The sequence below is a fragment of the Anopheles marshallii genome, chromosome 3 (genome assembly GCF_943734725.1).
Source record: "Anopheles marshallii chromosome 3, idAnoMarsDA_429_01, whole genome shotgun sequence".
Classification (NCBI taxonomy): domain Eukaryota; kingdom Metazoa; phylum Arthropoda; class Insecta; order Diptera; family Culicidae; genus Anopheles; species Anopheles marshallii.
The window spans coordinates 2,171,079-2,188,801 of record NC_071327.1 but is presented as its reverse complement, the minus strand read 5'-3'; the positions used below and the strand labels follow the sequence as shown (position 1 = coordinate 2,188,801).

Sequence of the window (17,723 nt, the reverse complement as noted above, 5' to 3'; positions counted from 1 at the left end):
GAATGCAAAAAAACGCACACATAATTTTCACAAACAATCACACACACACGTTCCGATGGTCACATCATAAGTATTTTTTTCTTCATTAAATTGTTACTTTTTGACACGTCATCGTAGACCGTAGTCTATGTTTTATGCACTTTCTAGCACAAAAAACACACCATTTAAACAATATTCTTTTATCCACTTTCATATCATTATTTGTCGCTTGCCTTAATTTGTTACTGAAAGAGTGCTGATTGTTCCCTTTATTAATTAAACATTTGATCCGCGATTCGATTCGCGGATCTTCGCGGACTTGCTTCGAAGTCGGACGTCTTCGTCGCCGTTGCCGTCGTCGACCGTTCCCGTTAATGGTTGGCGTAGAATTGTGAGATGACGCGAGCACAACAGGCCACGATCCATGCGCAACACACGCAAACCACACAAAACCAACGTTGTTGGTCGTGGTTATGGTCAACCGGGCTCTCTCGTTCTCTCCATCGGGTCTCTTTGCTGTACGTGTGGTTGTGTTGCTACACTGAGCTGTACGCAACTCAACATACCACCGCGGACAAGATCGCGGACTATGAATGGAATAGATACTACCGAGAGAGCTCGCGCTTCACACTGGAGGCACATAAAAAATTCTCCGTCGTGTTAGTGCTGTTGGTTTGTTTGTGCTCTGTGTTGTTGTTTTCTTAAGCGCGCCGTTAAATGGGTAGTGGTACCACTCGGCGGAAACCAACCCGAAAGCCCACATGATGTTGGGAGGTTTCATTGTTGGTGGTGTAAATGTGGTCGCCCAATCTTATGCTTGTCGTGCGCTGGTGGTGTGCGTTGCTTGTTTCATCCCCCTCCCTAGAGCTGGAGCTAGCTATAGCTGACACGACACGCCGAAAAAGCTTTGCGTGGACCAGGTTACCCTCTCTATCTCTGTTGAATACAGCAAGGTAATATGATTGTAGGTGTTTGGTTGTTACCTTGCTCTCGCCAGCTGTTTTGCAAATGTGTGTTGCGTACGCACTTTTGCAATTTAAATAAAAACACATCACTACAGGCATGTAAATCAACTAGATTTAGCAACAAAAATCCTGGAGTAATTTATATGAAGCATTAATTATATTATCTTTATTGCATAACAATTAAAGAGATTATTTTTAAATTCAATCGCAACCTCAACCTGTTCCCAATATTCGTTGAATAAAACATGGCCCATCCAACCGAAAAGAGGACAAGAATGACTTAAATTACTGCACACTTTGATGTGCCGGTAATAATTTGCAAGATGGCAAGTCTAACAATAAGAAGCAATAGTTTGGTGATTAAAGCATCGACTCCATTTAACGGTCGATTTACGCTTCAAACCTGACTGTGTGTTATGTTGGGGTTGTTGTTTTTTCCCTCAAGTTAGCTTTCCATCTCATTCTCTGCATTCGGAACCATTTTCCAATTATTGGTCTAGTGTCGTTCGGTGTGAGAATTGCTTACCTGCAAATGGAAGAAATGAAAGAAAATGGTTAATATTTATGTTTCCGCCGTGGTTCACCGGCCGCAGCGGCGGTGTGTCTGTGCGCATTGTGAACATTCATTTCAGCTCGAGCACACCCAACCGCGGGAAGGTGTTTGAAGATATATTAATTATAAATGTGTTAAAAACTTAGACCGAAAAGTCGATAATTTGCTTTTTATAGTGGTTTCGTCTTGTGTACGGTTTTGCGAGAAAGTGCAATCGAAACCATCGCGAAAAGCCATTCCAATGATCGTATGGGATGTACAGCAAATATTAAGAGATGTATACAGAAGAACACGAAAACAAGATGTTGTCCACTAAGGAAATAAACGGTTATACTTAAGCCTACGCGCAAGCAACAATTCCTACAACGCATAATGACCAACTTGAGAAACTCACAACACATTCCCGGAAGTTGCGTTTGGAACGAATCAATGATCACCTGCCTTGTCATCAATGAAATCTCACGGCAAAGATTTCAAACTTCTTGCATTGTTTCTTTACAAGCTCAATTCTATTCTTTATACGCCAACGTAAAGCTTCTTTTTTACTCTCGATTGAAACACACACGCATCAAAAAGAACATCCGAGTGGTTATAATTTTACGCAAATTTACTAACTTCAACCAGTGCACCAAGCCAATGCATAGGCCGCCACTGAGGTCATGTGGAGCCGAAAAGAATCACTTCAGACTGGAGTTTTTTTTATTAATTTTTGGTTCCACAACCGCTGACTGACAGAGGAGGTTTACATTTTTCCCCGAGACTCGCATAAGGCTAACATGCACCGGGGGCGGAGTGGAGTTATTCTATTTTGGCTGTTACGTGGCGCTTTTTTGCTTGGGCCAATGAACCCATAGCGGTCTGCAAAGCTTCACACATTCGTGCACTGTCGCTGTCCGTGACACTGAGGCTCGATTTTTGGCTGACATAAGTTTACGCTGCTCAGAAGGTAGAAATGGTAAAGTAGAATTCGTACGTGTGTCCACAAACACGTAGACATTGAAAGAGAGCGGGTTAAGTTTACACACCGGAAGTTTACATGCAGACGAGGATGGACCGTGAACGATGGGGTAAGGCCATAAAGAAAATCATTGTAAAATAACGCTCCGTTGAATCTAACGATGGTTGTAAAAGGATGAATTCGTTACTTTGTTTGTTTTTGGAATAATTTTATTTCGGAGCAATCTAGGTTGCTCTACCTAAATTAATTGGTTTTATTACTAATACCATTATTAAAATATGTATTTTTTGAGTCACGATTCAAGATACACAACTATGAGCTAGTAAATCACGCTTTTGCTGAACAAACCGAGACATCATCACGGTCGCCTTATTATGATTAGCCGAACACTTCTTACCACATATGTTATTAACAGAGATAGAAAAAATAAAAGAACATAGCAAACAACACTCATTTACATACCACACAAAACGGAGAACGATAAGAGAAGCCCCGGATGAAGCACGTTTTGGGGTAGTTTTTACTCATGATCGTTCGTAGCACACTGGTAAACCACACTAACCGGTAAACAACACAACGCAAATGTGCTCGTTACAAAGCTTACTTAACATAAAAACACACACACACACACATACATACATTTACATTTCCATGTAGCATTGAAAGCCTTACGTTCTCATGGGGTACAACAGTTTCCTCCAGTGGGAAATTTTATCCACCACAAACTCCCCTTTAGTGCGTTGTAAATATTAAAGTACAAATGGAAGTAAATGAACAACAACTGAATCTCCTCTGGCTACCACAACCGGCTAACGCGCAGGCAAGTAAGTGTAGGCACTGATATGCTTATACCCGAACCCCGAACCATACTGCATGCACGGAAAAGCCTCGAACGCTCATGAAATGTGAGGGAAACCATTTTCATGGCCATTGAAGCAAATTTGCTAGAACGTTGAGCAGCTGTGTACGAAAAACCGACGGTCTCCAGGAGATGCTGTTTGATTATTTTTTTTAACACCTGGAAAGAACTTTTCCACAGCACTTCAAGCGCAATAGTGATGCCCCGTTATGGAACGCGTGAGCGAATAGAGGAAGGTGAGAATGTTAGTATCGATTATCTGAAAAAACAAGACCGTGCTTTGGCTGAATACTTCTCGTTATATTTGATAAAAGTAAAATCACTGTTAGTGTGGAATCATTATGGAAATGTGGGATATTTAACTGATTGCAAAGTTAACTTACTACTGCTTACTATCGTTTATTATTCAGTCGTTGTAATTTGTTATGAATTTTTGTTTAAAGTTCGCGTTTATAATCTTAGCTTCCCGAGTTGTCTTCAAACTTTTTCTCATTTATTTATTTAATATAATTATAACGGATCTTAACCGTATTGTCAAATCTCTATCTTGATTATGCTTTAATTTCGATTGTTTCATATATTTATGTAATTACAACTAACCATAATTGTAAATTTTCAGGTAAATTCCATCAGGTTTCAATCAACAATGACTAGCACCGTCTGTGTTTGGAAATATGTTCCATTTCCTTCTCGGTTATATGGCCTTTGCGTGCTGTAAAACAACATGATTGACGTTGATCGATTGGCCATTTTACTATCCAAACGCAGCAAAAGCACAACACCGCTTTCAAACATTTTACCCAGATTCCAGGCCGAACCGGAATTGCAATTCTCACACACGATCTATTTACAGCGCAAAAAAAACTACATAACCAAACAATACGCAAAAAGGGTGTTTGTGACCACCGCTAGATAGTGTGGGCGGATGGACAAAGGCATTGGATGGCTTACTCAATTAGCTCAATGAAGCTGTAAGCAAAAAGGATAGCGGCAAAAGAGTTTGAGCGGGTTAGTGAGGTTAGACAATTTAATTATGAACTGTTGTTGTTAAAATAATTGCTTCAAGTATCCGTTTCAACAGTTTCGCCGTGTGGTGGAATGGCGGAAATATAGACCCGTTCGGTTTGGGTGTATGTGGATGCAATATCGAATTATAAACCCACCCTTAACGTCAGACAAATGCAGACAGACGGATGCATGGGGGAGAACAGACACACAGAAGGTGATGGAGGCGTCTAGCAGGAATATGAAGTGTCACATAAAGTTCGCAAAACGGGTGGCCTAGAACTCGTGAACGGTGGCGAGATTGAGTTCCATCTGAGGTTGATGGTGGTTGATCACAAACTTTAATAGAAGTATTAAAGCAAGAGGGTTTCTTCGTTGTCGAATGCCAGGGGCATTTGCAACAGTTGGATCAATCGAAATGCGACCGATTGAGCAAAAGCTTATTTAATGTTCGTGAACTGTTTCCATGTTGGTATAAGAAATGCAAGACAATAACGTAACGTGTAGAAAATAACGTTAACATAAAGGATAATCTATTTAGTAACCAGTAGTCTGCGTCGCAACTATTTAAGAATTACGAGTTGATTGAGAAAGGAACACTCATCGAAAGCGAAATTTCACTTTCGTTTGTTTTTACACATCTAACAGGGTTCAGCTCAAGACAAGACACAGTGACCGCCACACTTCTTTGCACTGGAGATCGTGCCTCCTCACCAGGCAAAAAAAAGTTGCTTTCTTGTTAGTTCATTACAAACAACCACTCCCTTTTCTGGCGAGTTTTACTTCGTGACGTTCCACTTCGTCTCTGTTTCTAGGACCACCATTTTGGATGGTTCCTTATACGGGACCGAAACCACGATCGAACAGACCACCTTATGCAGCCCTCCCGCATAGCACATCCAATGATCACAGCTGCTTGCGACATATATTTATTCGGGGCCACCACATTCCGGCTGCCTGTATCATTTGGCGCACATTTCGACGCTTCAAGCGACAATACACCACTGCGCCATGAAGCTGATGATAGGAAGAAAACATAAATCACGATCACGAGAGAGTGATCACTACGGGGTTCACCACCAAATCGGTGGGTTTCAAAGCCTTAAATGGAGCGGCCACAACAACGCCAAGCTCAGAATATGTTGCATCGAGCCCCACAAAAAAAAAACCGAAAAACATAACACATACAACGTGCAATAAAATTATCGATTTCACTTTCCTTTCGGGTGGGAGATGAAATGTCTAACCTACGGCGCGCAAGCAATCAATACCCACCCTCCCATTATTCCATAAAAAAAAAAAATAGGTTCATAGGCATGTTCAACCGATCGTGGAAATGATTTCGGCGACAAGATTAGTGGCTATTGAAGAAAATGATGAAAAATCCAGCTGTGCCGCACGAATCTCATCACAACAGCAGGATAATACTTCCCAAAGTTATTAAAAGCCTTTCGCATGCACTAGGTTGAAAGTGGGGTGTATTGGTTGTACACAATTTGGTTGGAACTTTTATGATTCAGCATAGAAAAGATGTGGAAGACCACCGTAGAAGTTGTCTGTAGTGATCACATAACGAGCACAAATAGTCCCACAACACAGCTGTGTTTGCGTCGCTATTGGGATGGTCAGGCCAGTGTGTGAAACTGTTTCAATCATTCACTCTCTGTGATTGTAAAAATTGCTCCCAAAAATTGTCCCAAAAATGGTTTATGTCTGGCGTATAAACGTTTACGGCGCAATTTTAAAATCATTGCATTATTATCCTCGCGGAGAGGCGACACAAAACGCGACGATATACTGATTACAGGAAGTCATCAAACTTCCGGTATTGCCAAGTGCAACGAACAAAAGCGGCGTTCGCAATTCATGGGTGCTCATCGCTTAAGAGAACCATTGGCGAACTGAAAAACGGAGCAGATTGTGTAATTGTTCTGCTTTTGGCTTGAACCCAACGTTTGCTCTCTTTTGGTGAATGCGCATCTTCTATGACACTTGTTTCACGTGCTTACGCTCCCGCACGATTTACAAACGAAGCAAATTGGCAGCTTGAAGTATGCGGAGCAAGAATTCCATTACCGTCAAGTGGGAGTCTAGCAAAGGCTGACACAAATTTTCAAGAACCTTTCTTTTGCCTTAAGCCGTTCGAGATGATTCTTCACTGCACATTCTAAGTGATTCTGATGCGGGAATAGTGATTATCTTTTCATGGAGAATACTTTTTAACCGCGTGACTACTTACAGTGACGTACAAAGACGCAACTGAAAGTGACGACTAAATGTGTGCCAGGAACTTTAACAATTTAATACTTCAACTTTCTTTAACGGTTTGTTCGTTTAAAAGTGGATATATGTGACAGAACATTCGTTTGAGTTGTATGATTCTGTTAATGTAGCTAAAGAACTTTATATTTCTGATTACGACAGTTTGAAGATTTATATTTTAAGATCGAACTATGTTTTCATGCCCAATCAGTTCAAAAATTGTTCTCCATTCAAATCCATTAAAAAGCGATCAAAGGTGATAAATTGGAATGTCAAAATTCCATTATACAATTATGAAATCTGATCTCTTTTCACGCCAACAACAAACTACCCAGGCATCGAAATATGCTCCACCCTTTCCTTGGACACACCTAGCAGGCGGTATGATGCACAATTCACACCCTACACGGAACTGGAAAGATTTTTCTTACGAATGTCACATTCGTCATCGTTAGAATGCGTTTCGTTCTGGTCGGTAGATGAGGAATGTTATCCGAAACCACGAAAAGACAGAAAAAAATAAACCAAACATCGACGCGAGAGAGAATAAAGGTGGGTACCGCTGGTGGCTCGTATTTCCTCTGCCAGTTCCAACAATCTATGGCCTTACTTGATGCTTGACTTGAGGTTTGTTCCTTGCACACAACATCGTCGGGTGATGTGACGGTTTTGTCGCCTCACCTTATTAGATTATCCGTTGTTTTTGGATCCAAAATAATAACAATTGTCTCTAGAGTCGTGTCGCCTGGAACTCAGTCTAATGCTGCAAGAAGCACCCTTTCTTTAGATTGCAAATGTCTTAAATTCAACCAACATCGGGACACAACAACCGAGAGAAAGAACGAACACCTTTCTTACGGAAGTGTCTAATGAAACACGTTCGGAGGGACGCTTCGTCATGCTACAGCCATTATGCAAATTAGCACCTCAAATAGTGCACCAAAACCATTCGCCAATCCACCATATGGTAAAGCAAACGGTTAACAAAATCCACTAACTACACCGCATGTGCAAAGTCCTCTTCGCAAGCTCCCTTCCTGTTCGATGGAATTTAATAATTATAGCTTCCGATTATGAGTAGAATTTTGCAATGGTACCCGATTTTGCAACACTACTTTGTTGCAAAAGAAAACTATGCAACGGTCCGCCTACCTTTCGTGATTCCACCTGCTTATGTGTGCGATTGCCATTGCTTTATGGCATTATTATCGATTGTACTTTACAGTATGCGTGTCAAAAATGAGCAAACTGCTCGTACATTTTCACGAAACCACGTACAAGTAAGTTCTTCAAAAAATGTTCACCAATCGTTCGATTTCCCGCGTTTGGAAATCAGGAGGTGTCACTTGCTAAGTTTTTATTTTTAACAACAATAAATGAATTTAATTAATCGATTTTGTCCATTATTCATTTTTTTTTAAAGCAAAACCGGAGGGAGGCCCAGGTGTTTCGGTGAATTTCATCAATGGAATTAAAATCAGCTTAACTTACAAAATTAGATGATGAAAAGCGATCCATCAAAAAGAAAGTGCACCCAACAATGAAATCATCCTCCTTCTCTGCTAGCCAAAAATGCAAATGCACCATTGTGCACGTGTTTGCATAATAGAGAGTAGGAGGCGTACCCGTATGCTAGTGAGGGTTTTTGGGGGCGAGAGTAAGATAGTTTCATTTCTTCTATCACTACCCCTTTCTTTTGCCCATTAAAATCCCTAAATAATCAAACAAAAATCGTGACCGCTAACAGCGACCCATTATTCAGTGCCAGGCGTTTGATTAAGACTTGTGGTACGAAATGTTAATTAACTCTCGGTGGGGAGCTTTGTGCTCCAGCATAATCAGGCAATGAAGTGCGGTGAAAATAAAAAAAAATATACTGAAAAGCTCGACAAAAAGATTGTTATCGTTGCACAAAAGCTAATGGATTTGCCGACAATCGGTGAAAAACGACACCCTAGCGATCCCCTATGGGCTGTGGAGGATTGCGTTAATGATGATGATCGATGGCAACGAAAATTAGGCAAGATATGTTAAATTTACCAACTCACTGCGTCGCTTTGAAAATCGTTGGTATCGAGGTGAAGATATCGTACACACTCCTCAGTACATGATATTGATCAGCAAATCGGTAAATGAACCATAACACGCTACAAGTCGCATGGCCCTTTGTAAATGGCATGGTTCGTTTGTTCGGATCAAATATGTCGTTACTTCATCTTGGATCGGATCGGATCAGATCGTATTCTATTACGCAACGGACGGAGCTTCGTTTTGTTCCCTGCAATAGTAATTTGAACTGATCTTAAAAAGACACAAAACCCGAATCAGCACAACAACAGCTAAACAGCATTAAGAATCAATAAATTTGAATAAGTTGTAGGGTGAGTTTTTTTGGTTTACTTTTTAATCTTCAAAATACAAATGAAATTTCATGAAATTCAGGCACTAAAAAACCGGCCTGCTCTACAGATTGTTGATCCAGACGAAATTAATAGCTCTATAAAACGTTAAAATGCAAAAAAAAGATCCCATCTAAAGGTGTACAAACAGATACAGGTTTGGGGACGCTTAAAATATGGTAACTGATTCGCCTCCGAAAACTCGTTCATGCAAATGTTTCATAAAATGTTTGTAGCCACAGGTGCCAGAATTAACAATGCAAAGAAGCTTCTGATACGGCGACAAACAAAGAGATCGATGTTCATTTGATAGGGTGTATTTTTTGAGCAATTGATATTTAACGAAACGATTTCACTTGTTTAGCTACTTATTGATATGTCATACACGTCTGTAAAAACGACGAGATGCGAAATGAAGATAACCAATTCTGGCTCAAGGAAAGCTTCCGACACACGCTGAATGCACTTTTCCAGTCTAGTCACGGAAACGCATCCCACGCAAATAAGCGCAGACAAAGTCGCACACAGACATGTGTCGGATCATCTTCTTCTGGCACGAAGATCATCAAAATGCAAATTTCAAGTGCACTTTGCCACCTCGGATGGAAAGCTCCAACAGCACTGTTCGCGCGTGTCGTTGGTTCACTTACAAACACCATTCAACACAATGGTACAAGGTGAGTAGCAATGCAACCGAATGTCGGAGTGTAAAAAAGTGTACTTCGGCAGGCAATATGATTGATAGTGCATGCTTTTGGGAAGAATAGAAAGCTGAACCAGTTTTCAAAAGACTTTTTCAAGATGCGCCATCAAGGGCAATAAACATTTAATTTGAACGGCACGCCGACGAAGAAAATTGAAATCATCCCATTGTTATTGAACTTCATCCCTGGAATCTTCCGCATGTGAAAAGAAGCAGATACTATAAAAATGGTACCAATATCTATAACTTAGTAATTATCGATTGCCTAGAGGATGGTATAGGACTGGGAGAAACGGATCAGTAATTGTCGCCTTTTCTTCCACTCAGGAAGAGAAAGAGTTATTTTTATTAAAGTGCTTACAACAAGCAGACCAAGATAAAAATAAAGCTCAATGAAAACAAAGTTTTCCATCGACAGCTGGAGGCTTAAAAGAAAAGGACAGAAACAAAAACGACACATTACAGCACACGACTAGTGGTCTCTCACTGCCGCCACGTCAAAGATAATTAACGACACCGATCTCATTTGCATTCGGTTTCAATCATTGCACCGAAACCACGGCCAGCGAAGCAAATGATGAATGAAGAAAAACCCCGACCAGACTTTGGCGGCAGTAAATTAAGCAAAGGCAAGCACTTTTTTCCACTCGGAAACGGAGAAAAGGCGATGGTTGAAACGCAATAAACCTGACAGCCGCCAGTCAATTAATTGAGAGAAATGCACTCCAATGCGACTGCGACCCCGAAGACCCGGGGGTAACAGTGACAGTGACGGAAAACTTCCCCCAAAATAGGTGTCTTTGGAGAAGTTGCAGCTGCACAACACAAAGGCGTAAATGCACTAAACGTATATGTTAATCAGTGCCGTTGAAAGGTGTTGAAAGCTGCCACAGAAGAATGGCCGCGTGTAAACCTACACATTACAACATTTCTTTTGCGTCTGATCTGGGGGAGAGTTAGAAGTTTAATGAGTGCGGGGCTGTGTTTGTCGTGTGGTGCTGATGTCGATTCAGCAACCACCAGTGACCGTGTTAGGCAAGGACAGTGTTTGGGCGATGCCGGTTATGTCCAAGGATGGCAGTGCGAAGCTGGGCGAAAAAGCAGACAAGTGTCTTAATTATTACCAAGGCAATGCATCGTAGCCTACAACTAGAAGTTCCCCATTTGTCAGATGGGTAGTAGATGGTGTGGATTTTCTGTTCTGTTGAATATTTACATAATTTCCTTTAGGTCTCATTGTCTAATGCCCCTGTGATTGCTTTAAGTTCTTCGATCGAATCTCATCTCTAGCAACCCAGCATGACAAGAACTGAATATCCAGAGTTCTATCCCGAAAAGAGAAGCTAGAATACGATTTTTTTCATGCACTGGTCATCTTATTTAGGACACCTTGCATTGCAACAACTAGTCACGTTTTGACCTCCAGTCTTTCTTAGGTTATATGAAAATGGTCCAGACCGTACTGGGATCATAAGGTTGGGCGTTGGTACGAATTACGACAAGACACACCGAAGTAACTTAAAAAGTGGGAAACTAGAGCAAAACCTATAACCCAAACCCACCGACCAAACCCGAATGCAACTGCAGTGTCATGGCAGTTGCACTACAAAATAAACCTGATTCCCACACGAAGTACATTCCTGTGTGTCACTCAGCAGTATGGCTGATTTTGGGTAGATGAAATGTGCGGTAACATGTGTAGCTAGGGTTGGACCGTACCATACTCCGAAGGCGGTGGTAACAGCAACACCTGCAATTTACGCAACCAAGAGAAATACACCGCACGAACAGGTACTGCTGCGTACGACTGAAAACCCGAGGCCAGTTTATGTGTTGGATGATGTTATTATGCAGAGGAAAACATTTCTGAAGGCGAGAAGGTTGAACACGTGACAAAATATCAACATTTCAAAAACCGGATCAAACGTATGTTTGGATCTAATTTAGTAATCTTACATTTTTGTTTAATGGTTATTTTACTATCCTGTCATGGTGTTTTGTTTACGATGTCTTAATAATAAAACTGATCTTTTAAATTAATTTCGGCTCATCCCTAACTTTGGCAACCGAATCAAAACTCATCATAAAATGTTGCGAAAAATATACCGCTCGCACATGCTTTACCATTCGGTAGTTTTATGCTGATGCGTCGGGTCGCATTTACTGCCACGAGAGAAACATCGCCTTACAACGGGCTTGATGATACCCGCCATAAACACACTTCACATACGCAAGTCACACACAAAAACGAGGTGACAACTGTGAAGGTACAGGCCTGGATTGAGGAGCAAGATAACGAGTTCGACGGCTCTTGGCGATCTTCGCAACCGTTGTAAGACATTTCGGTGCCTATAAACTTATTCCCGACTGTCATAACAATGTTCTACCGTGCCAGGTAGGTTATCGGGCTGGGGGCTAGGGCGCCACGTAAAGGTACAACACAAAAGAACGATGAAGAAGTAAACATACGAACGCATCAAAACTGCTACACGATGTTGATATCAACGAACAACCTTGCCCTGATAGGCAACTCAAAGGCGTTGATATACAAAAAAAAAAACATCGCGTCTCGTTCTTTGGAGTCAAACTTTTGGCGTAAAAATATCTTCACAAATTATCACCCACAGCAGCAATTTCTTCGGGTACGTGTCATTGAAAGGAAAGCAAGCAAGGTCATGGGGAAGAAACGCACCCCGTACGTTTCTGTTGTTCGATAACCCATGTGTGGTTGCGCGTGTGTTACTGACATTGGAATTGAAATAAATTATTGCCTCACTCGGGGTTTAATGCATTGAAATTTGAGTTATCGGTCCATAATATACACTACCTCGCACCGAACACTCTTTATTTCTTCCCCCACTTTTGGATCTCGACCTAATGAAGAGATGAAGAGATGGAGTAGCGAATACAGAAACAAAGACACTGAAGACAATCAACAAAAATGGAAAAATCTTTTTCCACCACTTTTCCAGGCCAGGTAAAAGTAAGACAATTTCGTGTGAGAAATCCCGGTTTCGTTCCAATCACAGTCACACGGAGGCAATGCAACGGCAACGAGATCGGAGCCCTCGCAGTACAATAGTACACTCCGCGGTTCGGAGGTATGGCCCCAGCGTTCACTCATCCTCAGGGAGCAACCATAACCCTAACCTTGTTTCGTTAATTTCCCGCTAATAGCGAAGCAAGAGCACCAAAAACTAAGCATAAAAAGGGTTCACCTAACCAGTTGCATATCATGTTTTCTATTTTCTAACAAACAATCACTTGCAACTAAGCTTAAAGTAATGCTAGGTTGGGAAGCGATGTCGATTTCAACTGACGCATCTTCTAATTGGTAATGCGAGTGCAATCATTAGCTCTATGATAAACTCGACACACATAGAGCAACCAGTAAGATACTGCTTGTGTCTGGTGCGCTGTAAAACCAATCCCCCTATTGTGGGGGTAGCAAATGAACATTTCGTTAACAGTTCGTCAGGTTAATTTGTTCCGAGCTAATAAAATCTATTTGTACAGTTCGTTCTTGCTTGTCAACGCAGTGTTTCACAACGTCAATTAATTTCATGAGTTAATCATTACCGTCAATCTTCTGGGTGGGCGACACAGATCTTCGTTGCCACGACACGAATTAGCATGGTTGTTTTATTGGTCTTTGCTCATGACTTCTTGTCTGTGGTGCTTGTTGCGGCAAAACTAAGGCAATTTGATGACAAATCTTTTATTTACTGTGTCTTGTCTTGTCAAGATAAGTTTTATTTACAACTAACTTTGATACGTTTTCCTTTGAGATGATACATTATTTATTATATTAATTTAAACCCTTGAAATCGTATCTTTGAACAAGTGGTTTGCTCTTGTTTTCTTTACTTCAGGAGGTAATCATTTAGTCACGCCCAATAAAAAGTATTTACAAGATCTGAGAAATAAGTTCTTTGGTGCGCAATCAAGCATAAAAACATAAAGTAGTCCCACCTAATACAGCACATGTTACATCAATAATCGTTGAACCAAAAAACCGAACAAAGTATTTACAATGCCTTGAAGATTGCCCACAATTTGTCGAACATTTTTAACCGACAAAATTGCACTGAAACTAGCGATAACATGATTGCCCCCTCAATAATACACGGCTGCTATAAACTGTGTTACTATCATAACACCCACTGTATGGGGGGCATCACACAGATTAGGTTAGTAGTGTGTAATGGTGGAAGTCAATGACTGTAACTTCATCAAATAATATAGCTTGGGACCAAACAGTCAAAGCATCATTATCTACGTTGCACTTACTTGATCGCAACGGATGTAATCCATGGTTAAATGTAGGTCCATACTCTGGTTGGTTTTAGATAGGAGATACCAATATACATTAGGAGAGACCAGCTGGCATGAAGATCATTTTTGAAAACGTTTCCTCTATTTATCTACAATATGTTAACGAGCACGTCGCAAACGGTATTTATTTAGAGACCTTGTAGGGGACTATTTCCTCTTTTTCACAATTTATTTCACGTTTGATCACAACACGAATTATGACACTCTACTCTCCTCTGGATTTCCCTTCTTACTCAATACTCAATGCTCTTAGAAAAGGCACTATTTATAAACAGAGTGCCACACCACGTCACAGGATGATCGAGAATCGATATCATCCTATGTTGACACATACACACGAACTGCACAGGAACGCGGCCAATATAGAGGGCGTTATATTTTTATTCTTATTTACACTTTAACCCATCCCGTGAGGAAAAGCTTCGTTGCCGAAGTGCTTGACACTTTCACTCCACCTTAAACTCCTCCACCACTTCTAATTGGGGATTTATTGCGACCCAGGAGAAAGCTTTCCCATTTTCCACTCGATCAATCACCTTGCGAATGGTGTTTTCAGATTGAACACAAAAAATGCCTTTGCCGATATTTAGTTACTGTGATGGTTGGAACGTACTAATACAACGCTTCTAAGCGTACCTAATCGTGCGGTTAGTTAGACTAACAACGCAGACGCTTAGTGTCAAATCACTCTAGTCACACTCACACATGTATGAACATCTATTGCTAATGCGCACTTAGGTAATGGAGGAGATGAGTATTTCTGCACTTTGACACTTTCTAATAACACTTAGAACACCTCTTATTCGTGCTTTGGATTGCCCAACTATTTGTATATAAGCTTTATTTTAGATGAGGTCAGCCATCGCACTTTGGCAGACGAATTTATCGATCACAGTTACGCACGTGCAGCGCACAGCACCGAAACGCCCCAGCCAGCACCGTCACTAGCTGCGCGAACTTGCCAAATGACACCCACCACACACTGACAGCCCCAGCCACACGGTGTGTCCGGTTTCAGAGCAGCAGCAGATACTCAAAAAACAATCCGCCACACTATCAACCGCGACCGGTGCGCGGCGCAAGTGAAGTGCGTCTGCAGGAGCGCGGAAAGAGATTGTTCCGTTCCGACTTTTTCACCATCATCTCTCCTGCTCTTGCTCTGCATAGTGTCGCTTTTACTGCGCATGCCCTGAGCACTTGCGACTGATCTGATCGCGGGTCAAGGGAAGGGAGATACAGTGAAGAGGATGCAGGTGTGTTGCACTCTACCCTTCCCATTTTGCACGAGCTGCACGATGCTGTGATCTGTTTCATCTCAAAACACAATTGTCTTTCTCTTGAGCAGAAGGTGATCTTTCTGCTCACTTCAAAGTGCAAGAGTACGCGTTATGTACTCTTCAGTAATTCACCGACTCCATAAACTCCTATACACCGGGTCTCAAACGCTGAAGTACAATAACACATTTTTAATCATTTTTTCTCTCTTTTACGCTCTCTCTCTTTCTTGCTCTAACAACCCAAATTCTACTCTGTTCCAGTATGACAATTTTATCACTAAAAGGGGCTACTTTAATAATTATCTCCGCTGAGTCGTTCAACGGCACAACAAACTTCAAAAACGAGGGGTCGCCCATTTCCACTCTATCCGATTTTTCCGTCACGAAAGGGTTAACTTCGAGGCCTAGAAAAGGCCGCTTTTCGATCGTTTCTCTCCGAAATGCGATCAGGTTAGGTTACCTATACGTGCTTCAATCAAACTCGACCCTTCCCTACGGCATTGCGCGTTATGCTTATGCTTTTTAGGGGGTTGCGTGTTCGCGGACCAAAAAAAAAACGTACTCCAATTGCAAAACGAAACGATCGACGTCCTCCACCGTTCCATTCCATCCCTTTTCTCCCGACACCCCCATTAAGCAGACACACACAGCAGTTTGTGAGAGTACTTCTGCTGTGCGAGCCTTTAGCGTCATTATCAACTCTCATGATCAGCTGGCTGATGGTTGCATCGCTTACACCCGTCCCCTTCCACCCCACCGGATGTGACGGTTGGATGAAGGGATGGGGAGGAATAAGAAGTAGAAGAAGATAAAAACAGAGACCGCGTGATGTACAGGGTGCAGCAGCAGACAGCTTGCAATTAGGGGGATCCTAAAATGAAACGTAATAACGGGGATCGATCGGATCGGAAAGGATGATGAATACTTTCCCTTTTTTTCGGCAAAGGAACGTTGTGTTTACAGCATAACGTTTCGTAGTTGCAACCAGAAAGGGAGATAAATATCACTCCAGGGTAGTTACGTTTTCTTTGGTAAGGGTAAGGGTGCTGGGGGGATCCATACGAAATGAATTATAGATTAACTTCCTAGTGTCCTGTTTTGATGTTCGAATGAAATGGTAAATAAACCGCAAAGAGAAAAATATTTTTCTAACTTTAATTCAAGACTGAACTTCTTTCAGCAGCAACATGCATTATTATGCATTATGATTTGTTCGTAATAGTTTCTAAGGTACAGGGCAAGATACTCATGAATCATCTACAGCACGTAATCACATAAGTGCTGCACATAATTGAACCATTCATAAAGCACAACCAGATAACGATCCTCAACATCGTACATGGCCGCACTATTTTGTCTCCCTTAGTTATCGAAAAGAAATTGACGCCCACTAGTGAATGAAGCTGAACGTACGGTCCTCTAGTGTGGGCGGTATTGATGGAAACACTTTCATTATGTGTACCAGACCGAAAATCACAATGTCCAAGATCGAAACATTCTGGAACAGGTTCCATTTCCTCCCTTTCTATTTGTTACCGTAAATGCCACCGGCAGGGCCCTGCATATTTTCCACGACCAAGCGTGTACACTTCAAGGTCATCGGGACGGTGTGGATTTCATAACCGTGTACACAAAACGAAGGAAAATTCAGCGCTAAGGGACGCGGTTAGTTGGAAGGTGGGAGACAGCATTCGGCAACGATTTATGGGGCCGATTTATGATAACTACAAGCAGAACAGGAGGAAATAAAATTCCCGAATGCGCTAAAGGTAAAGCGGTTTGGACAGATGTTATGATGAAGTACAAGGATTATGGGTTTTTGGAACAAACATACATTTTGCTCTTTTTTCTTACAGAATGTAAGTTATGTTCACGTTGGTTTGCGTTTTGGAATGAAAAAATATTGATTTAACTTAAAGTGTATTTTTGTCGTGTTTCATGATTTTAGATTTATTTCCTGCGCAATTTACTTGCGCATTCAAATTAGCAAAAAAAAAAAGGTTTAAACAAAGGTGCGCAAAAACATACCGATAAAGGTATCCTACTGTTATACTGTTGAGTGAGTTATACCGTCCAATTACACCACACACCCGAGACCCGCTTAGCCAAGACACTTACCCTGTTGTTCAAGCCTTCGTAGTTCTTTCCCCGCTTCAGAGAGGGCGCTCGGATGACGACTTCATTCATTTTCTTTACACTCGCTGTCACGGAACGAACGAAATGGAAGAAAAATGCATGCAAGTATGCACTGACTCAGTACGGTTTGCACAAGCGAGGAATAAGTTTGTCAACACATATTGCGTAATTAACACTTGTTTAAAATCACTTGTTACACACACAACAAACACCAATCAATCACTAGCTTGATTGTGAAACAATAAACCTAATCATTGAGAAATGGAATGTTAAATTTAAGACATTATTTGAT

General features: G+C 41.4%; 1 protein-coding gene across 1 annotated transcript in view; it reads right to left on the bottom strand.

The window, feature by feature from the left end:
* Positions 1-17,482, bottom strand: part of LOC128715968 (uncharacterized) — a 55,177-nt gene extending 37,695 nt beyond the window's left edge. The window contains exon 1 of the mRNA XM_053810891.1: positions 17,414-17,482. Within this exon, the coding sequence (XP_053666866.1) occupies positions 17,414-17,482 (69 nt within the window). The remainder of the gene's footprint in view (positions 1-17,413) is intronic.
* Between the last annotated feature and the right edge of the window lie 241 nt (positions 17,483-17,723).